Below are 26556 nucleotides of genomic sequence, written 5' to 3' on the forward strand. Positions count from 1 at the left end.
TGTTCCTATTGTCTTTGACTAAACTTTTTTTTTGTAAGAGGGAGAAGAATGAGACAGAAAATGTAGGATAGTCAGAGACCTTAACCATCATGCATTTATTTGTTTATTTGTTTAGCAGATATTTGAGCATTTAACATATAAACCATGATAGCCAACATCTGAGTATTTACTAAATAAAGGCATCATTGTAGACCTCATTTGACATTATTTCATTTAAATTTTACTAGTCTAGTGAAGTAGGTGTTATTTTTACCTTGAATTTATAGAAGAGGACAGAGGTATAAGAAGTTGAAATTGCTTTCTGAAGTTAAATAATGAATAAATAGCAAAGCTAGGATTTGCATCAGTTTGGTCTTACTCCAAGTTCAGTGCTCTCAACCAGCTGTAATCATTGAAATGTATTGAAACCATTCCAATAGATTTTTACTTTGGAGTATTAATAAAATGAAAGTCAGTTGTGTATAAAGTATAGATAGATATCTCTATAAGTTTTTACTTTGGAGTATCAGTAAAATGTCCATATAAGTACGGACATCTATCTGTGGACATTTATCCATAGACATACTTATATGGACATCTATCTGTACTTTATACACAACTGTTGAAAATATAGATCGCAGTTTGATGGATTAATAGAGAAGATTTTTGGATATTTCAAGAAGAATAGGCTCTGGGTGTACATTGAAGTGACACAATAATATTGTTTGTAGTAACTAGTAGGTATTACTTACTGCCTGAATTCAGTTGGTAAAATTGTTGTAGATAAATACCTTGGATAGAGTTAAAATGTAGTAATTCTTATTTAGTTTTATTAGAAAATAATTGGACCATATTTTGGTTCATTAGTCCTGTGTCCCATTTCTTATTTGATATCCCTTGAGTGTTATTGAAGTTCTGGGAAATATAAGAAAAGGAGCTAATTATTGGGAACCAAGACTCTATATGAGGTTGCGACACAAAAGAAAAAAAAAGATGTCCTGTGATTTCTGAGGTTGGAGATCAAGATTAATAGTAGAAAAGGTTGGCTGCCATTATAATTGTTTGAGAAGGGTGAATTTGTGTATAGGAAAATAGGAGATATATTTTTACTAAGAAAGTATTTCTCTGGGCTAAAGTTGATTTGAGGTAGAAGGGAAGATGAGAAATGTAAAGACAAAAGGAATTATCTTGGAAATACTAGAGAAAAATCGATTATATCTAGATCCAATTTCTAAAGATAATTATAGCATAGAATCATATACTTGGATCTTTTTAAGGTCAGTTAGAAGACTGGGGTAGTAGTCAAGGGGCTCCAGAGAAAAAGAACCAGTAGAGAAGGTCAGTGTGTGTATAATCTGTGCCTGAATATACACACGTGCACACACCAATTTTTTTTAAGGAAATGGCTCATGTGATTGTGGGAGATGACAAGTCTAAACTCTGCAGGGTAGGCCAGCAGGCTAGAGACTCAAAGAAGAGCAGCTAAATTTGGAAGGCCATCTGCTGGGACAATTTGCTCTTTCTTTGTTGGGGGTCAGCCTTTTTCTTAAGGCCTTCAACTGACTGGATGAGACCCACCCACATAATGGAGGGTGGTTTGCATTATTCAAAGTCTACTGATTAAAATGTTAATCTCATCTAGAAAATACCTTCCCAGCAACATCCAGATGGATTTTACCAAATATCTGGTTACTGTGGGCTAGCTAAGTTGACACATAACATTAACCATCACACCTGGCATACTTCTTTTGGTTAGGACTTTTTATTAATCTGATATAAAAAGAAAGTGAATTGGACAGTTTTGACTCATTAACTCAATTCATTCAATCATTTCAAGTAAATACCTGGTTGGCAGTATAGCATTTACGTTTAGATACATTGTTTTGGTAGTTGCAGCCTTAGCATCTGGGGAAAAGTTGAGCACAATTAACATTAATCTGCTCAAAAGAAAATGGTTATATACAATTATTATGTGTTCATCATGAATAAAAAAATAAAATGATTACAAATTCCAAATAAATGAATTGAAAATGGTGAAGCCATTTTTTTTGGTTATCATAGCCAGAAGTGTTGTCTTCTGTTTTTAGAACATATGAGCAGAAAGATTTCTAAAAAGCTAGGCACTGTGTTCTAGTTTCAGTTTTGGATTCTTTATTTCAAGTTATAACCTTGGAAAAGAAGCTCTTTAATTTTTCCCCTGTTTTAGTTGGCATACCTGTAAAGTAAGAATTTAGATGAGACCTTTAAGACCTCTTCCAGCACTAACATTCTGTGATTTTGAAGTTGTTTTACCCTTAGAACATTTATCACATTCTCCTTTGAGTGTAATTATTTGTGCTTTTTATTTTTCTTCTTTATTAGCTACTTTTCTAAGTGCCAAAATGGTAAATTATTATCATATTAATCTTGTTCAATTCCTTACTCAGATAAAGCATCTAGATATTTGTTTAGAAAATAGTCTATTAGCGTAGTTCACTATATATAGTCAAATGTTGTTCTTCAAATCCTTATTAAATACACTAAAATTTAGCATAGCAATTCTTTGTCTTGGCCATACCAGTATCAATATAGGACTTTGCTTTTCATTAAAACTAAACTTGTCTTTGTAGACTTCTCATTTAAACTCATTCTGCTTAATTCTACTCAATCGAACAGATTTATTTTGGGCTTTGCCATGTACTGTTAATAGTATGACTCAGGGCAAATTACTTAGACTCTCTCGTCCTCAATTCCCTGAATAGTAAGACTGGATATAATAATGGAGTCTTTGCCAAGTTACCATGATATTTAAATGAAATAACTTGGAAAAACATCAAGCACAGTGCTTGATACAGAGTAGACACTCATTATAATATTGGTCTTTCACCTATTCAGAGTTGAGACTTTTCTGTTTTCTGGTAGCAGGGTGCCTACTATTAAATATTTAGTAAATATTTGTTAAATTGAAGGTGTGAATGACTTAAATAACTTAATATGATAAATTATTACTATATAAGTAATATTAAGTATTGTTATTAAGGATAGGCTTTAAGACATAAAGTAACTTTCTCTGTTGGCTCTATTTATGTTTTTTATGTAATAAAAACATTTTCATCTTTAGTATTTTACCTGTTGTTCTTTCAGTGATGTAGCTTGGTTCAATGAATCTTGGTTAAGCCGAATTAAAGAGGATGTTGGGGACAACTGGAGAATAAAGGTATGCAGAATGAATGGGAGAAGTACTTGATTCAAACAGTGCTTCTAAAATTAGCACTAAGCTCATGCAAATCTTTTTTTTCAAATTAACATATAGGACTGTTTATTGTGTACAGTTTGAGTTTTAAAACATGTATTCTTTCATGTAACTACCATCATAATGAAATAGAAAATATTCCCACTAACCAAAAATATGCACTTCAGGCCCATTTTCAGTTAATCCCTACCATCATTCTGGCCCTACGTAGCCATAGATCTGTCTAATGTCACTATGGAGAGTTCATTTCTGGAATTATGTGTAAATTGAATCATATAATGTGTACTCTTTTGTCTAACTTCATTCACTCAATTTAATTTTTGAGTCTCATCCATGTTGCCTGCATTAGTAGTTCTTTTTTTGCTAAGTAGTATTTCATTAGACTGATATATTATGGTTTGTTTAGCCATTCACTTGTTGATGGATGTTTGAATTTTTATTATTTTTGACTATTGTGAATACAGTAGCTATAAACATTCATACATGAATTTTTGCATAGTTGCATATTTAATTCTCTTGGGTGAATTTCTGGGTGGAATTGCTAACTTGTGTAAGTATGTGCTTAACCTTATAAGAAACTGCCAAACTGATTTTCTGTTTTTCAGTTAGTTTTGTTATGTCTTCAAGGACATTTGTTTCATATAGGTTGTATGATTTGATGATATACAGTTCTTAACTGAATTACTGTGCTAATAATATGCTAATAACTGATCTTTAATGTTTCCTTTTCTTTTCCTGCTATTGGTAATTTGTGTCTTTTGAATTTATTTTCTTTGATAAGTCTGGCTAGATGTTTTTCAATTTTACTTATTTATTTTTTAAAGAATTAGTTTACATTTTCTACTCCATTGATTTTTCTCTCTGATTTTATTATTTCCTTTCATTTATTCTGTTCTTCTTTTTCTTGCTTCTTAAGGTGGAAGCTTAAATAATTAACTTTAGACCTTCTTCCCCCCTAATATTAAGCACCATCTTAGCCACATCCCGTATATTTTGATATACTGTGATTTTATTTTCATTCAGTTCAAAATATTTGGTAATTTCCCTTGTGTTTTCTCCTTGGATCTATGAGTAAATTATAAGTCGGTAATTTAAATTCAAAATATTTGAGGCTTTTCCAGTTGCCTTTCTTTTATTTATTGGGAACATACTCTTCATTGAGAAATTATTTTACATTTATTGAGTCTCATTTTATAACTGAACATATGGTCTGTCTTGGTGAATGTTCCATGTGTACATGAAAACAGCATGCATTCTACAGTTGTTATATAAATATAGATTTTGTCAAATTTGTTGATAGTGGTATTTTTTTTACATCTTTAATGATATTCTGTCTTATTATACTGTGATTATACTATGTGTATAGTATAGTACGGACTCTGTAGAGAGTCCTTAAATCTCTAATGACAATTTCGACATTGTTGATTTCTCCTTTGCATTTCTTTTTTTTTTTTTTTTCATTTTTTTTTCTTTTTTTTTTATTTTTGTTTTTAAGTTTATTACACACTATATTTCTTGAATGAATTCACTTATTATGAAATGCTTTTCTTTATCCCTGGTAATATTCCTTGATTTGAAATAAAATTTATATGATATTAATATAGCCACTACAGATTTTTATGATTATATTTTTATTAGTATTTATTTTTTCATTCCTTTAATCTGCCTATGTCTTTACATTGAACGTGTTTCATGTAGGCACCTAATAGTTGGGTCTTGCATTTTTATCCAGTTTGACACTCTATTTGATTCTTTATTTTGAAAAAACCTATTTCTTATGTCCATGTTTTTGTTCAAATCCTTGAACGCCTTTAAACTAGAAGTTTTAACATTGTCTCTCAATTCTCTTTCATTTCTGAACCCATATGTATTGAATGAGTATTCTTCTAATTTTGGTCCCCATTTTCCTGCTTCTTCATATGTGTAGTAATTTTTTAATTGGATGCTAGACATTATGAAATTTATTATTGAGTACTGATTTTTAAGTATATTCTTTTGAGGAGTGCTATATTTTGCTCTTCCAAGTAGTTTAGGTACTTGGAATCAGTTTGATCCTTTAAAGCCTGTTTTTGGCTGTGGTAGGGGACATATCTGAAATACTCTTTTCTTTAGGACTAAGTTGGACCCATTACTAAGCTGTGACCTTTATGGAGTCTTTAGTGAATGCTTTGTGCATGTACTGTACCATAGCATTTTCATTCTGGCTAGTAAGAATTTCAAAAATTTTTTGGCTTGTATAGTCTTTGGGAATGGTTCGGCTTATAGTTCCCTGGATTGTTATTTCTTTGGAAAGAAAATTGAGTTTGACCCATCCACATACAAGCTGGTATTTAGCCAAAGAGTCAAAGGAACCATTTTACACAAATCTCCAGAGCTCACTCTTTCCATAGCTCCCATCTTTGCATTTGTCTGCCCTGCAAATTCGAACTGCCCAGGCCTTCCTGAACTTCTGATGTCTATCTCTTCAGTCATTGAGAACATCAGGCTTGGTTTGGTTTTCACCTCCCTCTGCCATAGTCTGAAAATTGCCTTAAGACCCAAAGCTTGTACTAACTTGTATAGGGCTCATTTTCTGTTTTCCTTCCTTCAGAAAGCAGAGTTCTGTACTACTTGTCTAAAGCTTGAAAACAATTGTTTAATGTATTTTGTCTTGTTTTCTAGTTATTAGTGACAGGAGAGAAAATCAAAACCCAGTTAATTTGCTCATGACTGAAGGTGGACATGCCCATATATACATTTTTAAAGTGGGCCCTTGAGTTCATTGTGGCCCATTTTAAATATAATCACCCTACTTAACTAACTATTGATTAAAGCTCTGATGGTTAAAAAGTATCATGTGTTTATATTTCTAGACCTCTATTATAATGTTTTTGTTGTCCTTTTTATTTAGGGGAAAGTTTTTATTGTCTTTCATGATGGTATAACTTTTCTTTCATTATTAATCTAAAATAAGAGTCTCTCTTTTTTTTCACATTAGGCTAGTAATTTAAAGAAGGTCCTTCAAGGAATTATGAGCTATTATGAGGTATGAAAAACATCTGACTTTGTTTAAATGCAAAATGCTATATGATAATTACTTTGAGATTGAAAAATCACTTGGTTTTTTGTTTATAATATTTTACTGGACTGTAAGTCATAATTGGAAAATGTTTTATTGCTATTTTTATAGGACACTTATTTGTGAAAATAAGCAAGGTTAAGCTTAGGTATATTGATTTGTGAGATAACATTGCTTAGGTATTGATACTCTCTAAACTGATTATTTTGAGGTAGAATTAGCTTTATCTTTAATATGATTTGATTTTGTCCAATACTATGAAGTAGACTTTATAATTAATTAAATTTTCTATTTAAAGCATTATTTTTACGTTTCTCCCCAGTGTAAACAATAGCAAAGACATAACTGATATTATGCTCATACACGTAAATTGGAAAAAATGAGAAGTGAAAGTATTATTATAAAGCCATCCTAGATAGTACATTAATCAAGTAGTTTGTTTTTTCTTATTCAGTATCATAACAAGTTCTCTAGTAGGGTTTTTGATATAAGAGAATTTATTGCTTAATGATTGGCAGCTTTTGAATGACTTTTCTATTAAAGAATTTTTGTTTCTATTTTTTTTAAAGTCGTCACACAATTAAATTTGTAATTTCTTCCAAAAATGTTTTAATACTCTCCAAATATTTCAATTTATTAAATACCTAAAACTGATTTTGACACTGTTGTAATGTCAAGAACCTTTTTAATCAGCTAAAAAATAAAAAAGAAAGATAAGACCAGGAAAAAAATTAATTCATTAGATTTGTTGTTCATTTGTAAAAGTGCAGTGGTTTACATTGCATTTCTCTGTTAATTGATTATATATCAAAATATTCTGAATATTCTTTGGCTTAACATAAGCTTATTATTTAATGGACAGGCATAAGTTTTATCATAGTAGACTAGGCCAAGTGCTTTTTAAATTAAATTATTCTCTCTAACAGTGGAATCAAAGGATATTTGGTGTGAAACCAAAAGGAAATATAGTGCTTTTGGTTGGTTACTCAGAAATTTTGGGATGTTGCCTGAACATTGCTAACTGGTTTTAATCAATAATTATTGATTGTCATTTGTTATTTTATCTGAGTTGTTTCATGAATCTATGTTTTAACTGTAATAATATTAAATTTAGCAAATTCTTTGTAGCCAACATAAATGAGTGATCTAATTTATTTTAATATTGTAGTTTTTGGGGCAGCAGATTTCAGAAGCACTTATACCTGATTTAAACCAAATAACCGAATGTTCAGATCCAGTGGAGCTTGGGAGGTTGCTCCAGCTTATTTTAGGTTGTGCGATCAACTGTGAAAAGAAGCAAGGTAAGTGAATTTCAATCATTTGAGGATTTCTACTTTCTAGAAACAATCTACATTGCTATACAAGCTAGCATTAAAATGTAGTAATAAAGCTTGGCAGAAAGCACCCTGAGAGGTAAACCAGAAGATCTGAATTCTAGCCCAACTCTGTTATTGAAAAGTGGCATACCTTGAGTGTCCTATTTGTACCTGGATTTTGATATTCATATTCAGTGGCTAAATTAAACATATTTTAGTTTAAGTAGTTTAATATATCCAGTATATTAAGATTTAGTGGCTAGTCAGTAAAAATTGTACTTATTCATCTGACGCATTATGTCTATTTTACATGTAAGAACCTTATGTGGATTCAGTTTTCATAAATAAATATTCAGTTACTAATTTAGAATTCAGGTTTCTTAAGCCAATTGTCTTCTCTTTTTAGAAGCATATCTGTCCAATATATGCTCCAGATAAGTAGTCTAATGATATAAATGGAATTGGTGCATTGCATTGGTATATCTAAACACAGTGATCCATACTTTGCTGAGTACAAAAGGATCATATTTGATTGCATGTAATGATAAATGATGAAATGAACAGGCCCAGACCTCCTTCCCTTGAGGGCTTGAATCTGTCTGGGTGGTTAGACTTTTGATGCTGATTTTTCTTTTTATGTGATTCATCCAAACTTGTTCTTAGTACACCACCTTTATGAAAGAATAATGTTGAGTGCTTAAGTTTGCAAAATGTAAAATACTTCCAGCCAAGGCCTTGGAAACATTCAACATTGTCTAACTAATGAAGAAAGGATATAAGTTGGGATAAATTTGATAATAAACTCTGAAAGGAGAAAAATAAAATACATGAAATTAATTGTAGTTTATCAATTATGAAAGGACAGCGACTGGGTGTCAGAGAATTTTTATTAGTCCATCTCTACTATCTACTGGAAGCTTTTTTTCTAGGACAAGCCAGTATTTCTCTATAGACTTTTCTTTCTCACTTATACATAATATTAAAGATCTGTATAATGGGTTTTTCATAAAAGCAGGGACATTTGCTCTTAGAAGGTTAGCACTTATCTAAATATTTAATCATAAATTGACAAATAGCAATTTATTTATAAATCTAGTAATTTTTTGTTGTAATTGTGATTCTTTTTATTTTTTCATTGATTAATGCTTTGTTAATATTTTAATTACTGGTTATTTGTAACTTATTTTTGCTTTATTAATCTTACCAGGTTTGAAAGTTTTATTATCTTTTTCAAAGAGCAAACTTTCAGCTTTGATTCTATTTTGTTTTGCTGTTTAATTTTGTTGTCCTCTCTTATGTCATTCGTTTTTCTTGTGAATTAATCAACTGTTCCTATTCTAAGCTGTAATAGACATGTTAAGTGCTGATTTTGCCTCAAAATGATTATTTTGTTGTATCTTACAAATTTTAATATTATATGTAATATTTCCATAATTTACTTCTAAGCATTATTGAACAATTTTGTCCCATTTTTAAAAGGAATTCTATTCCTATATACGTAACTTTATAAAAGCTTTTACACGTTTGTACTTTTGCCATGTGAATTGATTTTCAAAATGATTTCAAGATACTGCAACAATCTCAATCCTGAAAGAATACACTCATTTGGTTAACATTACTCAGTTTATCTTGGTGAGGAAGGAAGACATACTTGTGGACAAATAATATATTTACATAAAGGATTATCTGTGGGTAAATGAATTTTTATATTCTCTTAATTTGATGGCTAAGGTACCATGTGTAAAGAATAGATTTTTTTTCAGATTTGATTTTTTTTTAAATCACAGAACATATTCAAAATATAATGACACTGGAAGAGTCCGTTCAACATGTGGTCATGACTGCTATTCAAGAGGTAAATTATATCATGTTCCTATGAGTATAAAAATCCTAAACTAAATTATATAAAACTTTCCATACTTTATGGTTTTCTTTTAATGAACTTGCTCTTTATTGTGGGCCTACTTGCCCTTAGCTAGTGGGTCTTCCTTTTTTCCCAAAAAAGAATATTTTAAAAGGTCTTTATGCAATTAAAAAAAAAAGTCCTTTAAGCTCAATTTTAGTGCCTCTTCATTTTAAAAGCTGGTTAATAAATTAGTATTGTGAAGTTCCTTTAATTCAGTGGTCCCCAACCTTTTCGGCACCAGGGACCAGTTTTGTGGAAGACGATTTTTTCACAGACTGGGGGTAGTGGGGAGAAATGGTTTTAGGATAAAACTGTTCCACCTTAGATAATCAGACATTAGATTCTCATAAGAAGTGTTCACAGTAGTGTTTGTGCTCCTATGAGAATCTAATGCTGCCACTGATTTGACAGGAGGTGGAGTCCAGGTGATAATGCTCTCTTGCCTGCTGCTCACCTCCTTCAGCGCAGCCCCCTTTTTAGCAGGCCACAAACTGGTACCGGTCTGTGGCCCAGAGGATTGGCACCCTTCCTTTAAATAAATTCAACTAAGCAGGAAATGCAGGATAAACAGTCTCTGACCAGACAGGAATTTTTCATTTTTCTTTTCTTTCAGCCAGTTATAACAGTCTTTCTTGAAATTTTCATTTTCACCATATGCATTTTCAAAATGTTAGATCTGTGAGCAAATATAGTGGTACTTAGGTTTCAGGGCCAGGTTAAGTTGGATTAAAGCTAGTCTGGTTATCTAAGTGGAGCCAGGAAGGATTCAGAATTAAATGTGGTGCCGTGTTGATTCTTAATATCAGCCTAAGGCTGAGGTGAAGTGCAGAGGTAACCTTAGGAAAAGCAGCATTTGGAAGGGACATGACTTGGAGGGCAACATCATACAGGATGTTGATAGTCTGTATTCCCTGAGTTTACCTTGTTGGTTTGGATTCAGAGCATCCCTATACATAAATAAATCTGCCTTTCATCTCAAAGAGTTATTTTACAGCATCTTTTTTTTCATATAATTGTAATTCCTGCTTTTAAAATGACTTCTCAAAAAGGCTGCATTTAAAAAGTAGTAAGTTATAATGTGTATGAATCACTTAAAAATTATTTAATATGTTCACTCTTCATCAGTAATATGTCTTTTAGAACTTGTATTGAAATTTTTGAGTACACAAGTATTTCGAATATATGTATTTAAATCACAGTTCACTTATAGGGTCCTCACTAATACGCTTCAATTTGTGTTATTAAATTAAACCTCTAGTAAAGTTTTTATTTGAATAGTGTTCTAAGGACCCTCAAACAAGGAAAAGCCAAATATAAACCATTTTACTGTCCTTTCAAGAAAACGTATTTTACTTCATAAATATCACATTATTATACTTAATTTTACTATTTTAATTTCCTAGTTGATGAGTAAAGAAGTATTGAGCTCTCCTGCAAATGATGCTGTTGGAGAATTGGAGCAACAGGTGAGTATTTTAGTATGGAAGAAAAATGTTGAAAGCAATGTTATTTTTTTTTTGCCAATTACTCTCATAAAGCTTACAAAGAGAACATATACAAGGATATTTTCTTCCATGAAATTAAGTTTATTCTTCTGTAACATCCCAATTGAATGGAAGTGGTATTGGTCTCCAGAGATTTTTGTGATCATGTTGAAAGAGTTGAGTGGCATTGAACATTCCTTCTGACACGGGTAATGTGTATTTGGCCCACGCTGTATGGCTATACAGTGAAATAGAGGACAATTAAAAAGAAACTCTGCTAAGTTTTAATGTACCTAAGAATGTAATTTTTTTCCCTGTTGCTATTCTCTCACTTGTTATTGAAGAAACAGCACAAAGGCCCTATGCTCAAGACTCCTTTCCCTGGTTCTTTTTTAGGACTGTATTACAAGGGGAAAGGACACTCTTCTCCCATTTATAACCCTATCTGGGTTATAGGGTAAATGATAAGAGGAGAGGCAAATGCATTAAGTATTTTTTCTGTTATATTTTTAGACATTTCTGTTTTTATGAGTGTAACCAGTCATCTCAAGAAGTAGTTCAAGAGGGCATGTTTAAAGAAATAATTTATTTAAATGCAAACGTGCTGTGTTTTTTTCTAAATTTTTTTTCTGTAATAAAACTAAACAATGCCTCCTCTAATACTTGTAAAAATATTTTACAGGGATTAACATAAAATTGCCTCTGTGGGACCATAGCCTTCAATGTAAATGAGGCCATGTAAATATAATTCACACAAAGAGAACAAATTAAGACTCATTTGTTAATAGGTAAATTTAAAAAATTATTTCCCCTATCAGTGTATATGTGTGTTAAGAGAAGAGTATATTTTTCTATTTGTGTCCAAATGCAATTTACTAAGATTTGGGACACTTTATATTTCAGCTTAAAAGAGCCTTGGAAGAACTTCGGGAAGCACTAGCAGAAAAGGAAGAGCTGAGGCAAAGATGTGAAGAATTGGATATGCAGGTATGGGAAAAACCCTGAGCTGAGGAAAACTTAAAGTTTGCATAGGTTTTTTATTGTAATTCATTAGCTGGTGGTATGTTTTGTAAATTAGGTTTCACTTCATGGAGGGAATATTAAAAGGATTTCTTACAGGCTTAAATATTCAAGCATTAATTTCATAATTATTTTTTCTCTGATAGTTGAAATTTGCTGGCTTAACTTTCTTTGACAAAATTACTAATTGTAGAATTTCAACTATTTAGATAAAGACTCAGTTTTCATTTTTGTAAAATGGGAAAATTAACATTTTTCCTTCATATTGTGTATGTAAATATTAAATAGAGGGAATTTATGGAAGCATTAAGTGGTACCTGACACTACCCCCCCCAATAAATTCAAGCATATGTTTATATGTATGTATGTAGTCTCTCATGCCAAGTTTTTGCTAACATGTATGCATATATGAACATGTATGTATATAATCTTGGGTTCATATGCACATGTATTTTAAAATGAACTTGGCATGAGCAACAATAATTAGTGGTTAAGAGGGTAGATTTTCAAACCAGGCTACCTACATTCAGAACCTGGTCATGTTACTAGTTGGTTATATGCTCTCAGGCACATTGCAGTTACTCTGTACTTCAGTTTTCTCTTTTGAGAAATGGAATGATGATAGCATGTACCACCCAGAGTGGTCACTGGGATCATGAGCGCTTAGAGCCTGGCACAGAAGTGTTATGTATATTGTTTGCATATGTTGTTACCATTACATCAAAATCCAAATGTGTATATTATGCAATAAGTCTAGAAAAAGGTGTACAGAAGGTTAAGTGTACCTTCATAATATGCTATATGTAAATGACTTTTTTTGTTGTTTAAATAATGAGCTAAATATGTAGTTGATTCTCTGAAAAGTGTAAGGGCAAGGAGCAAAGATGTGGTAGCAATAGCCTTGCTAGAGGAAGTAAATATCTAAATTGACAGGGCTGTATAATGCTTCTAACCCTCAAGAGTTTGCAAATGGGGAAAAGGTAAAGACTTGGTTAGGATGACTAGCCACTTAGGGCAGTGGGAGCACTAGAATTTAGATCTTCTAATTTCCTCTGTAAAAACCAGTCATCTGTACTTGAATGAAGTAAGCATCTCAGGTAGGGGAAATTTATTCTGTTCTCCTTTTCAACTTTCCTAACTACACATTGTAACATACACTTTTAAACACATGCAAAGTACCTGAAATGTGTTATTTTTAAATAGGATAATATTCACCCTGTAAAGTACTTCATAGGAAGAATATAAGATTGAGCTATTGAGCTATTACCATTCTCTTGTAGGATCTAGGTACAGTTTTCTGAGAAATTCTTATTCAATAAAGAACACAAAATTCTACATTAAAAGATTTATGTGTTAGTAACAAAAAATGAAGAGTATGTGATCTGGTTTTAGGTGAAAAGTGCAGAAATTCTAAACAGAGACAGAGGCAGGTGCAGATTGAACTTATCGCCATGAGAGCTTGTTGAAGGAGTTGCCTTGAACCCCCACCCCATGCTCCAAGTCCTGCTTCTAGGGTGGGAACAAGGAATGTCCCTGTCTTGCATCCCCCTTGCTCATGTCTGTACCAGAGATGGCTCTGGAGCCATGCCGAAGCATATGGATAGGAACACGATTGGTTATTCACCAGATGTTAAAAACTAAAATTTGCCCTTGGTCCTGTTTCTTTTTAGAGGAGTCCTACCCTGTTTTGATGACTGAGGGTGTTGTTTCTCCTCTGTCAATCATTTTATGATAGCCCCTACACTCAAGCTAGAATGAGATATTCCTTTCTTTGTGCCCTACCTTTACCCTATAGTGTGCTTCTATCAAAGCACTTTCAACATATTTTACATAATTGTTTATGTTTCTACCCTAAGGGTCTTAAGGGCAGAAACTCTTATTCTTTTTTGTATCTGAATCACTTAGAATTATTATGCATAACAGGTAATAGTAGTCACTAAACAGCTTACATAATAGGCATGGGTGCGTGCATTGAATTTGGGAACAGAAAGTTATTTCTTTATATTGTCTGCCCAGGGACAGTTTCCCAGACTTCATATTTTTCATTTAGAAGACAGTGTTTGTAACTTGCCTGAGCACTGTGTTCAAGGCAGTCACTTGATGTTAATTTCCTGTTAGCTCTTTGTGTCAACATGTAGTCATATTTACATAACTGGGTTGAATTACATGTTTTGAAAATATGGATAGCAAACTTGTCCAGTAATATATTGGAAATCAGAATAGGTTTTTCAAACTAATTCTTAATCATATGTAAAACTTCTGTTCTTATGAAAAGACACAGCCTTAGCTATACATTTTTAAAGGTGTTTTTAAATGGAAAAGAAGTAGAACCAGGAGAGAAAATCATGCGTGTTTTAAAAGTATGAATACAAAAAAATTTCTCCAGGTACTGATGTTGATGTGGTTCTATACTAAGATGTTTTTATCCATTTTAAATCATAAGCAGTTTCAATGTGCAAATGGAAACAGCTTTTTGTTATTGATTCATTAACCAAATGTGCTTATTTCTTGAATATGTGTTGTGTGACTAATAATTTTATAATCTGTACCTATCATGATAACTTTGAACATATTTGTGTATATTTTGGCTAAGTAGGTAACAGCATTCTAAAAATTAGTTTATACCTAAAAGGGGGGACAAATTAATTTTTTGAAGTTTCATTTGTGCATCAAATTTTAGAGACTTATATATTTTCTTCCCCAAACAAAGGCAGGCATAGCATTTTAAAGATATATTTACTCTATTTTCTCCATATGTGTATTGATTTGATTTCTTTTGTTTGACTTAAATCTCCTAGACTGTGAATTCTATATTCAGAAGGATCTTTAGAACTCATCTAGTATGACAGACCAAGCTAATTAATGGCTTTGTCAGATTTAGAATTCAGAATTCCAGACTTTATTAAGAGTTTTTATTAAGAGTTTTTGTTTGTTTTTTCTGCTGGTGCTTATGTATGTGTATTTGTTTCTTAGGTGACTTCACTGCAAGATGAAAAGAATTCACTAGTTTCTGAAAATGAGATGATGAATGAAAAACTTGACCAGTTGGATGGCTCTTTTGATGATCCAAGCACAGTGGTTGCAAAAAAGTATTTTCATGCACAGTTACAACTAGAACAATTACAGGAAGAAAACTTCAGGTAGCATTTTTAATAGAAATCATTTTATGGAGTTCTATTATACTAGTAGCAAAAAATTATAATATCAACAACTAATTATTAAGCATTGTTAAGCATTTTTAGGATATTGATTAAGCTCTAAGCTCCTGAAAATACCAAATGGTATAAGTGGTTCCTGCTCTCACAGGGCTTATGATCCAGTTAGGAAGTGGGAGATATACATAAAAACAAAACAATTTAAATGTGCATTAAGGACCAAATCAAGGCCATAGGAAAGCCAATAAGAGTTACAGGGAGTGATTGCTGAAACCTGGGAAGAATGGGGAGTTTCTCACATAAGATAGGTAACCCTATAATAAATGGAAAAAATATAAATCATAAGCTAAGTAGATGCTTTTCATTTTAACTTGTATATTTCTTTAATAAAGTCATGAATACTTACCTTTAACAAAAATTGATTATCTTTTGTGTGCTTACCACTGAGCCTTAAACTAGAAGACCTTGAGGACAGGCACTCTAATTGTACTATGCATATATTTTTTTTCTTATTTTTGATATAACTTCAAACTCACAAAGTTACTGCTGGGGACATGGTGGGGGATGGAGACAGCAAACCACCATGCCATGTATGTACCTATGCAACAATCCTGCAGGATGCAGGATGTGCACATGTACCCCAGAGCCCAAAGTACAATAAAAAAAAAGAAGTGAAGGAGAGATTATTTTTCTACAACAAATTCCAAAAGCAAAAGTTTTTGGCCCACGTTTTCTTGTTACTTTAAGGGAAAAAGAATTTATCAACATAATGATGGCCAAGGTAGTTCCATACATATATAATATATATAACATATTAACATATAATATATTGATATATCAATATAATATATTAATATACAAATTACTAATATATGTTAGTGTATTATGTTGATATATTACTATATTATTTTGATATATTAATATATAATATATGCATGTGTGTGTGTGTGTGTGTGTGTGTGTGTGTGTGTATAAAATATGTATTTGCCTTAAATGGAAATAAAAACAAAATTTAACAACAACAACAAAAAGTTACAGGAATACTACAAGAAACTTGTTTATTCCTTTTACTCAGATTCAACAATTATTTTACAGTCTCTCCATTTGCTTTAGCAGTCTCTGTATATAGTCATAATTTGCATACTTTTTTCTCAGCTATTTGAGAGTAAGTTGGACACATGTCTCTTTACCCCAGTGTATTTCAGTGCATATTTCTTAAGAATGAGGACATTCTCTTTTAAACCACATTATTTTCACATTATTGTGAAAAATGATATAACCATTAAAATTGGGAGCTTTTTCTGGACTCTCATTTCATTTCTCTTAGTAAATTTCTTCATGCCTATATGACACTATATTATTGTAGTTTTAGAGTATAACTTTTGAGATCTGGTAGTGTAAGTATTCCAATTTTGTTCTTTCTTTTCAAAATTTGTTTTGGCTATTCTAAGTGTTTAGCATTTTACTATAAAATTGAGAATCAGCTAGTCAGTTTCTATTAACAACCTTTATACTCAAGTATTTTATGTTTTTGATGCTATTGTAAATGCAATTTCAGAATTATGAAAATTTGCTGCTAATATGTAGATAGATGTACAATTATATATTGAAACTTCAATCTTATATCTTGAAACATACCTTAAATATATTGAAACTTATATATCTTGCAGTTTCTTGATTCACTTATTTAGCTAGTAGTGTGTTTACATTAAAAAAAAAATCTTTAGTTCATTCCTGCTGCTTTAACAAAATACTTTAGACAGAGTAATTTATAAACAATAGAAATCTACCACTCACTGTTCTGAAGACTGGGAACTCTAAAATCAAGGCACTGGTAAATTCAATGTCTGTCTGAAGGATTGCTCTCTACTTCCAAGATCGCTTCCTCTTGCTGCATCTTTAGGTCACTTTAATGGCTTTTATAAGAGCACTAGTCACATTCATGAGTTCAGAGCCCTCATAATTTAGTCACTTCCCAAAAGGCCTTACTTCTTAATACCACCAGAATGGGAATTAGGTTTCAACATGAGTTTTAGAGGAACAGAGGCTATGGATTCTACAGTCATCCATCTGTTAATAGAGCTGTACATCTTCCTTTCATTATTTCTGTCTTGTGTTTATTTTCCTTGCTTTGTTGCAAGAACAGCCATCATTGCTTTGTTCCTGGTCTTAGGGGGATCATGTGCAGTTAGGAACCATCAAGTATAATGCTAGCAGTAGAGTCTTTCTTTGTGCTTTTTGTCAGATTGAGGAAATTCTGTTTCCAGCTTGCTAAAAGTTGTTTGTTGTTGTTGTTATTGTTGTTGTTTTTAATCATGATTGGGTGTTGATTTTTGTCACATGATTTTTCTCCATCTTGAAGAGATGGTGTAGTTTTTCTTTTTCATTCCTTTAATATAGTGATTCATTTTTAAATGTTAAAAACCTACAATCTGGAGATAAACCACTTTGTTCATATTCTATTATCCTATATATATATATATGACTAGATTCAGTTTGTTAATAATTTGAAAGAATTTTTATAACTGTCTTTATAATAGATATTGGTCTGAATTTTGTCTCTTGTAATGTTTTGTTCAGGATTTGTTATCAGAGTTCTGCTAGTCTCATAGAATAGCAGGCATATTCTCTCTCCCTCTATTTTCTGAAGGAGTTTATGTAAAAATGTTATTTCTTTCTTAAATATTTGATACAGTTAATCAGTTTGGGCCTATGGTTTTCTTTGCGAGTGGGTTTTTACTGACAAATTATTTCTTTAATGGTCATAGGGCTTTTCAGATTTCCTATTTCATCTTGTGTCAGTTTGGTAAGTTGTATTTTTCAGTGTATATGTTTATTTAAGTTATTGAATTTATCGACATGAAGTTGTTCATGATACTCTCTTCTTATCCTTAAAATTCAGTGTATATGTTTATTTAAGTTGTTGAATTTATTGACATGAAGTTGTTCGTAATATTCGCTTCTTATCCTTATACTGACTATGGCAGATGTGATGATATACCCTTTTACATTCCTAATATTGCTTGGGTTTTCTTTCATTTTTCTTGATCACTCTTGCTAGAGGTTCATCAGTTTTCTTTAATCTTTTCAAATACCCTTTATTGGCTTTCTATATTATTAGTTTTAGATTTCTTTTTTTATACTTACTTTGGATTTAAGTTTCTCTTCTTCTTCTGGCCTCTTAAAGTTGAAACTTATCATTGATTTTAAGCCTTTCTTTCTTTCTAACATAAACCTTTAAAACTGAGAGACACTGGTTTAGTGTTGTCCCCCATATTTGATTCCTTGTCTTTTTGTTATTGTTTAGTTTGAAACATTTTCTAAATTTCATTGTGATTTTTTTCTTCACTCAGATGTTATTAAGAAATGTGTTAATTATCTATTTAAAGCTTTTCTAGATTTCTTATTGTGACTGAGTTCTAATTTAATTAACCTTTATTACTAGAGAACATGTTCCATGAGATTTCAAACTTTTGACATTTATTGATACGTATTTTATTTATCATCATGTATTTTATCGTGTTCAATGTTATATACACATTTGAAAAAATGTGAACCCTGTAAATTTAGGCTTAAATGTTCTATAATTGTCAGTTATATCAAGCTGGTTAATAATATCATTCAGATCTCTTCTGTATTTTTACTGATAATTTAGTTTTATCATTTATTGGGAGATGTGTTAAAATTTTCAGCAATGATTATGGATTCGTGGATTTCTAATTTTGGTTTAAACAGTTTTTGCTGCTGGCATTTAAAAAAAAACTTGGTTTTTAGGTGTGTACGCATTTATGATATGTCTTTCTACTGAATTAACTCTTTTAAAATTATGAAATATCTCTTTATTTTTGGTAGTACTTTTTGTCTTAAAACTTACTTTATTTGAAATAAATGTAATCACCCAGTTTTCTTTGCTTGCTTCTTGCATGACATTTTACTTTTCATCTTTACTTTTCTCTGTCTTTATAGTACAATGTTTCATAATTAGCATATTCTTGAACTTTGCTTTTTTATTCTCTCTGATAGTCTCTACCTTGTGTTTTATTGATTTATCTTTTATTACGATTATTGATGTGGTTGTATTTAGATCTATTAATTTGCTATTTTTTATTTGTCCCATTTGTTCTTGTATTCTTTTTATCTGTCATGCATTCTTTTGGGTTAATCAAATAATTTTTTAATATTTGATTTTAATTGCTGTATTCTTATTTTAGTTTTTGCTTTTGTTGTTGCTCTAGAGCTTCTAAATTTGTCTTTATCACAATCTATACAGTTCATATTTTACCATTTTACATGCAATGTATATTTTAAAATGCACAAAATATTTCTCATCTTTTGAAATTAAAATTTGCTAGAACTAGGTATAACTAAATACAGGTATTGATCGACTTACCACCTATGCAACTTATGACCATTCAACTTTACGACCACAATCGCTAGCCACGACTGCTCCACGTCTGGCAGTGCAAATGTTGCCCAGCTGGGCGTACAACAGGGCGGAGCAGCTTCCGGCAGCACCACAATCTCCGCGTGCACCATTTCAACTGTACATATAGCCTACTCAACTTATGAGCAAATCGTGTTACGACCGGTCCGCAGTCCCGACCGTGGTCGTAAGTCGGGCACTGGCTGTACAGTGTTTCAGGAAAGAAACTAAAAATTGCGAACGTTAAGTTTACTTCTCATGTCTGTTTCAAAATTAACAGCTGAAAAGTATCTTATTCCTTCAGTTTGTCCTTTCTTGAATATAGAATTTAAACAATTTTAATATTTTCTTCTAAGCTCAAGTTTTGGTAGGAAAACAAATCATGGAGGTTATAAATACTTACTTTTTTTTTTTGTTCAAGGCTTGAAGCTGCAAAAGATGATTACCGTGTTCACTGTGAAGAACTTGAAAAGCAGCTAATCGAATTCCAGCATAGGAATGATGAATTGACTAGTCTTGCAGAAGAAACAAGAGCCCTGAAAGATGAAATAGATGTTCTTAGGTATGGCATGTCTTAAAAAATATAATTATGCCATTTCTAAATTATTGTTTAGTCAATTTGAGTATTTCATATTTTAACCAGGGATTCGTAGGATTATTCCTGTGTATCAAGTATTGATCAGTTTTTAATCCAGGCTGGTATTTTTAACTTCTTTTATGTTTGTTGTTTGGGCTTGCAGTTCATGGATAATACTCAGTTCTTATGAGGACATACTCAATTCTTATTAGGACATTTTCATATTAGAACCCATAAACCGCAAATGAGACCTTTAATTAAATTTTGTAAATGGAGTAGTTATAGATATATTTCACTTGACCTCCTTGTACCTATCATTATATTTTGTGACATTTTTGTGTAAGGGAATATATTCTCAATCCATATTTTGACATTTGATTAACTATAAATCAAATATAGGCAAGAATCCTAACTTTTTATTAGGGTGGATTGTCATTTGGCAATATAACATTTATGTTTTTTTTCCTATGAAATGTTACCCAGTAAACAGTCTGTTCACATGATTTGTATTTTTTGTTAATTTTTAATTAGTTATATTTTGTAGTTCCAAACACTCATTTGAAACAAAATTTGTATAACCATTGATTTGGGCCTGCTTGTGATAGTGAAGTGATTTGGTTTATTTGTTTGTTGGTTTATTTATGTATTTAAGTCAGGTAAGCACAACTCCAAAGGGAAGTGCTTTGCCTGACAAGTTTTTAATTTAATCAGCTTTCTAAATACAGTATGTCAAATACTTAAGAACAAAACCATGGTTGACCTGTATACTGCAGAGCAGCTGAGTTTAGTTTTATGTATAAAATCATATTTTTAAATTCATTGTGCTAATATATGAAACAGTTTGATAGTTTAGTATGTCATATTTGAAGCATTTTATTTTGATGGCTTTATACCAAAAAGGCTGAATTTTAGATGGATTTAGGCCAGAGTCTGTTTCCATAGTTCTCACATTTTCCTCTTCGATTTCCTCTTCTCAGTCACTCTCATTTATTTTTCTTTTTTCTTTTTCATGATAGTTTGGAAGATTCATTTTACAGGAAGAGTAAAATTATGAGTATATGCTAGTTTTTATACAGTAATGCTTAGTCTTTATTATTATAGGGCTACCTCTGATAAAGCAAATAAACTGGAGTCAACAGTTGAGATATATCGTCAGAAACTACAAGATCTGAATGACCTTCGCAAGCAGGTGAAAACTTTACAGGAAACCAACATGATGTATATGCATAATACAGTCAGCTTAGAAGAAGAATTAAAAAAAGCAAATGCAGCACGTACACAATTAGAAACATACAAAAGGCAGGTAAGAAACATCTTAATTTTTAACTGATAAAATGCAAGAGTTTAACTTTGTTATTCCTTTTAATTTCTTAAGAATGGTACAGAAATTAAGATGCATTGCTTATAATAAGCTACGAACTTATTCTGATGAATTTCTTTCTTTAATTTTAATTCAAGGATTGATAATTGAGTTTGAGTTATCTGGGTCTTTTACCTTTTTACTGCCTTCTGCTATTATTTTTTATTTTGAGATTTTATTGTTTATTAGTATTTCTGGTAAGCAGGGTTAACGCCTAGTGAATGGAGCTGTAATCTAAAACATTCTGTTTGCTATTTACCAAATAACATTAGGAGGCTGACTTTTAATTTTTTTTTTGGCTAAATTATTATTTGAATATTTTTAATTTTAGGTTAATTCTTATCTACATGTTATTTTCTGCAAATATTTAGAACTAGACTGCAATTTTAGTATAGATATTTTATTCCTAATCAGTTTTTCATTTACTCAATTCTGAAAGACTTTTGACATTTATACATTTATATGTTTATAAGGACTTTCTTCCTTTTGTTTCTGACATTAGGTTCAAGATCTTCATGTAAAACTTTCCTCTGAATCCAAAAGGGCAGACACACTAGCATTTGAAATGAAACGGCTTGAAGAAAAACACGAAGCTTTACTTAAGGAAAAAGAGGTAAACATAAATATAATTGATAAGGAGTATGTTATTGTCTTAGATTTTTACTATCCTTGCTCTTTCTGTGATGGTGATGATGTCTAACAGTTTTGTCTTCCTACAAATTGAAATTTTTGACACAAAATAGTCTTGCAAATATGACTTGCTTCTTTGTTCCATTTTTCTAGTTTTCTTCACAATGGTAGATGAAATGATAGAGGCAAGGCCATAAGTCTCAATGAATATTTTCTAACTGGACTGTCAATTGCTTGAGATAAAGGACCATAGATAGATAATAATTTTGTGACAGCTTTATTAAAATTTAATTTTCATACCATAATTTCACTTATTTAAAGTATACAGGTCAGTGTTGTTTTTTTTAAGTATATATTTTATTGCACTTTAGGTTCTGGGGTAGATGTGCAGAATATGCTGGATTGTTGCATAGGTACATACATGGCAATGTGGTTTGCTGCCTCCATCCCCGTTACCTATATCTGGCATTTCTCCCCATGTTACCCCTCCCCAACTCCCTACCCCCGGCTGTCCCTTCCCTAGTCCCCCCCAACAGACCCCAGTGTGTGATGCTTCCTTCCCTGCGTCCATGTGTTCTCACTGTTAAACACCCGCCTATGAGTAAGAACATGTGGTGTTTGATTTTCTATTCTTGTGTCAGTTTGCTGAGAATGATGGTTTCCAGATTCATCCATGTCCCTACAAAGGACACAAACTCATTGTTTTTTTATGGTTGCATTGTATTTCATGGGGTATATGTGACACATTTTCCTTGTCCAGTCTATCATCAATGGGCATTTGGGTTGGTTCCAGATATTTCTATTGTAAACAGTGCTGCAGTGCACATATGTGTACATCTGTCTTTATAATAGAACGATTTCTAATCTTTTGGATGTATACCCAGTAATAGGATTGCTGGGTCAAATGGAATTTCTATTTCTAGGTCGTTGAGGAATTGCCACACTGTCATCCACGATGGTTGAAATAATTTGCACTCCCACCAACAGTGTAAAAGTGTTCCTATTTCTCCACATCCTCTCCAGCATCTGTTGTCTCCAGATTTTATAATGATCGCCATTCTAACTGGCATGAGATGGTATCTCAATGTGGTTTTGATTTGCGTTTCTCTAATGACCGGTGATGATGAGCATTTTTTCACGTGTTTGTTGGCTGCATAAATGTCTTCTTTTGAAAAGTTTGTGTTCATATCTTTTGCCCACTTTTGTTTTTTCTTGTAAGTCTGTTTTAGTTCTTTGTAGATTCTGGATATCAGCCCTTTGTCAGATGGGTAGATTGCAAAAATTTTTTCTCATTCTGTTGGTTGCTGGTTCACTCTAATGATTGTTTATTTTGCTGTGCAGAAGCTGTGAAGTTTGATTAGGTCCCATTTGTCTATTTTGGCTTTTGTTGCCAATGCTTTTTGTGTTTTAGTCATGAAGTCCTTGCCTATGCCTATGTCTTGGGTGGTTTTGCCTAGGTTTTCTTCTAGGGTTTTTATCTTGTTAGGTCTTACGTTTAAGTCTTTAATGCATCTGGAGTTAATTTTAGTGTAAGGTGTCAGGAAGGGGTCCAGTGTCTGCTCTCTGCACATGACTAGCCAGTTTTCCCAACACCATTTATTAAACAGGGAATCCTTTCCCTGTTGCTTGTTTTTGTCAGGATGTCAAAGATCAGATGATTGTAGATGTGTGGTGTTGCCTCCGAGGCCTCTGTTCTGTACCATTGGTCTATGTCTCTGTTTTGGTGCCACTATCATGTTTTGGTTGCAGTAGCCTTGTAGTGTAGTTTGAAGTCAGGTAGCGTGATGCCTCCAGTTTTCTTCTTTTTGCTTAGAATTGAATTGGCTGTGTGGGCTCTCTTTTGGTTCCATATGAAGTTTAAGGTATTTTTTTCCAGTCTGTGAAGAATGTCATAGGTAGCTTGATGAGGATAGCATTGAATCTATAAATTACTTTGGGCACTATGGCCATTTTCACAGTATTGATTCATCCTAACCATGAGCATGGAATGTTTTTCCATCTGTTTGTATCCTCTCTTATTTCCTTGAGCAGTGATTTGTAGTTCTCCTTGAAGAGGCCCTTTACATCCTTTGTTAATTGTATTTCTAGGTATTTTATTCTCTTTGTAGCAATTGTGAATGGCAGTTTGTTCTGGATTTGGCTTTCTTTAAGTCTGTTATTGGGGTATAGGAATGCTTGTGATTTCTGCACATTGATTTTGTATCCTGACTTTGCTGAAGGTGCTTATCAGTTTCAGGAGATTTTGGACTGAGACAATGGGGTCTTCCAAATATACAATCATGTCGTCTGCAAATAGAGACAATTTGACCTCCTCCTTTCCTAATTGAATACTCTTTATTTCTTTTTCTTGCCTGATTGCTCTGGCTAGAACTTCCAATACTATATTGAATAGGAGTGGTGAGAGAGAGCATCCTTGTCTGGTGCCACATTTCAAGGGGAATGCTTCCAGTTTTTGCCCATTCAGTATGATATTGGCTGTGGGTTTGATGTAAAGAGCTTTTATTATTTTGAGATTCGTTCTGTTGATACCTAGTTTATTGAGAGTTTTTAGCATAAAGTCTGTTGAATTTTGTCAAAGGGCTTCTCTGCATCTATTGAGATAATCGTGTGGTGTTTGTCTTTGGTTCTGTTTATGTGTTGAATTACATTTATAGACTTGCTGTGTGTGTTAATCCAGCCTTGCTTCCCTAGGATGAAGCCTACTTGATCGTGATGGATAAGCTTTTTGATGTGCTGTTGCAATCGGTTTGCCAGTATCTTATTAAAGATTTTTGCATCTGTGTTCATCGTGGTTATTGGCCTAAAGTTTCTTTTTTAGTTGAGTCTCTGCCAGGTTTTGGTACCAGAATGATGTTGGTCTCATAAAATGAGTTAGGGAGGATTCCCTCTTTTTGTATTGTTTGGGATAGTTCCAGAAGGAATGGTGCCAGCTCCTCTTTGTACGTCTGGTAGAATTCGGCTGTGAACCTGTCTGGACCTGGATGTTTTTTGGTTGGTAGGTTATTAATTGCTGCCTCAACTTCAGCCCTTGTTATTGGTCTATTCAGGGTTTTGACTTCTTCCTTGTTTAGGGTTGGGAGGGTGAGAGTCCACAGAGTTGTTTGTAGTAATAAATTTATGTGCATGGAGTTGTTTGTAGTAATCTCTGATGGTAGTTTGTATTTCTGTGGAATCTATGGTGATATACCCTTTATTGTTTTTTATTGCATCAATTTGATTCTTCTCTCTTTTCTTTTTTATTAATCTGGCTAGTGGTCTGTCTATTTTGTTGATCTTTTCAGAAAGCCAGCTCCTGGATTTATTGATTTTTTTGAAGGGTTTTTTGTGTCTCTATCTCCTTCAGTTCTGTTCTGATCTTAGTTATTTCTTGTCTTCTGCTAGCTTTTGAGTTTTTTTGATCTTGCCACTCTAGGTCTTTCAATTTTGATGATAGTGTGTTGATTTTTAGATCTTTCCTTGCTTTTTATGTGGGCATTTATTGCTATAAATTTTCCTGTAGACACTGCTTTATATGTGTTCCAGAGAGTCTGGTACATTGTGTCTTCATTCTCATTGGTTTCAAAGAACATCTTTGTTTCTGCCTTCATTTCATTGATAGCCAGTCAACATTCAAGAGCCAGTTGTTCAGTTTCCATGAAGTTGTGTGGTTCTAGTTAGTTTATTAATCCTGAGTTCTAATTTGATTGTACTGTGGTCTGAGATACTGTTTGTTATGATTTCCATTCTTTTGCATTTGTTGAGGAGTGATTTACTTCCAATTATGTGGTCAGTTTTAGAGTAAATGTTATGTGGTGCTGAGAAGAATGTATATTCTGTGGATTTGGAGTGGATAGTTCTGTATATGTCTAGGTTTGCTTGGTCAAGATCTGAGTTCAAGTCCTGGATATCCTTGTTAATTTTTCTGTCTCATTGATCTAATATTGACAGTGGGATATTAAAATCTCCCACTATTGTTGTGTGGGAGTCTAAGTCTCTTTGTAAGTCATTAAGAACTTGCTTTATGTATCTGGATGCTCCTGTATTGGTTGCGTATATATTTAATATATTTGGGATCATTAGCTCTTCTTGTTGCATTGATTCTTTTTACCATTATGTAATGCCCTTCTTTGTCTCTTTTGATCTTTGTTGATTTAAAGTCTATTTTATCAGAGATAGGATTGCAACTCCTGCTTTTTTTTTGCTCTGCATTTGCTTGGTAAATCTTCCTCCATCCCTTTATTTTGATCCTATATGTATCTTTACATGTGAGATGGGTTTCTTGGGTATAGCACACTGATGGGTTTTGACTTTTTATCCAGTTTGTCAGACTGTATCTTTTGATTGGGGCATTTAGCCCATTTACATTTAAGGTTAATATTGTTATGTGTGAATTTGATCCTGCCATTTTGATACTAGCTTTTTTTTTTTTTTTTTTTT

The 26556-nt window shown here is 32.4% G+C and overlaps 1 protein-coding gene across 2 annotated transcripts in view; it reads left to right on the forward strand.

Annotated features, from left to right (window-relative positions):
- HOOK1 (hook microtubule tethering protein 1) overlaps window positions 1-26556 on the forward strand; it is a 63656-nt gene that overhangs the window by 10179 nt on the left and 26921 nt on the right. For both annotated transcript variants that reach the window (XM_017544026.2, XM_017544025.2), the window contains exons 3-12: window positions 3103-3175; window positions 6189-6236; window positions 7438-7570; window positions 9373-9440; window positions 10895-10957; window positions 11879-11962; window positions 14969-15135; window positions 19995-20135; window positions 21252-21453; window positions 22013-22123. In XM_017544026.2, coding sequence (XP_017399515.1) covers window positions 3103-3175; window positions 6189-6236; window positions 7438-7570; window positions 9373-9440; window positions 10895-10957; window positions 11879-11962; window positions 14969-15135; window positions 19995-20135; window positions 21252-21453; window positions 22013-22123 — 1090 coding nt within the window. The remainder of the gene's footprint in view (window positions 1-3102; window positions 3176-6188; window positions 6237-7437; window positions 7571-9372; window positions 9441-10894; window positions 10958-11878; window positions 11963-14968; window positions 15136-19994; window positions 20136-21251; window positions 21454-22012; window positions 22124-26556) is intronic.

This window comes from Cebus imitator, unplaced genomic scaffold, assembly GCF_001604975.1.
Source record: "Cebus imitator isolate Cc_AM_T3 unplaced genomic scaffold, Cebus_imitator-1.0 Scaffold163, whole genome shotgun sequence".
Classification (NCBI taxonomy): Eukaryota; Metazoa; Chordata; class Mammalia; order Primates; family Cebidae; genus Cebus; species Cebus imitator.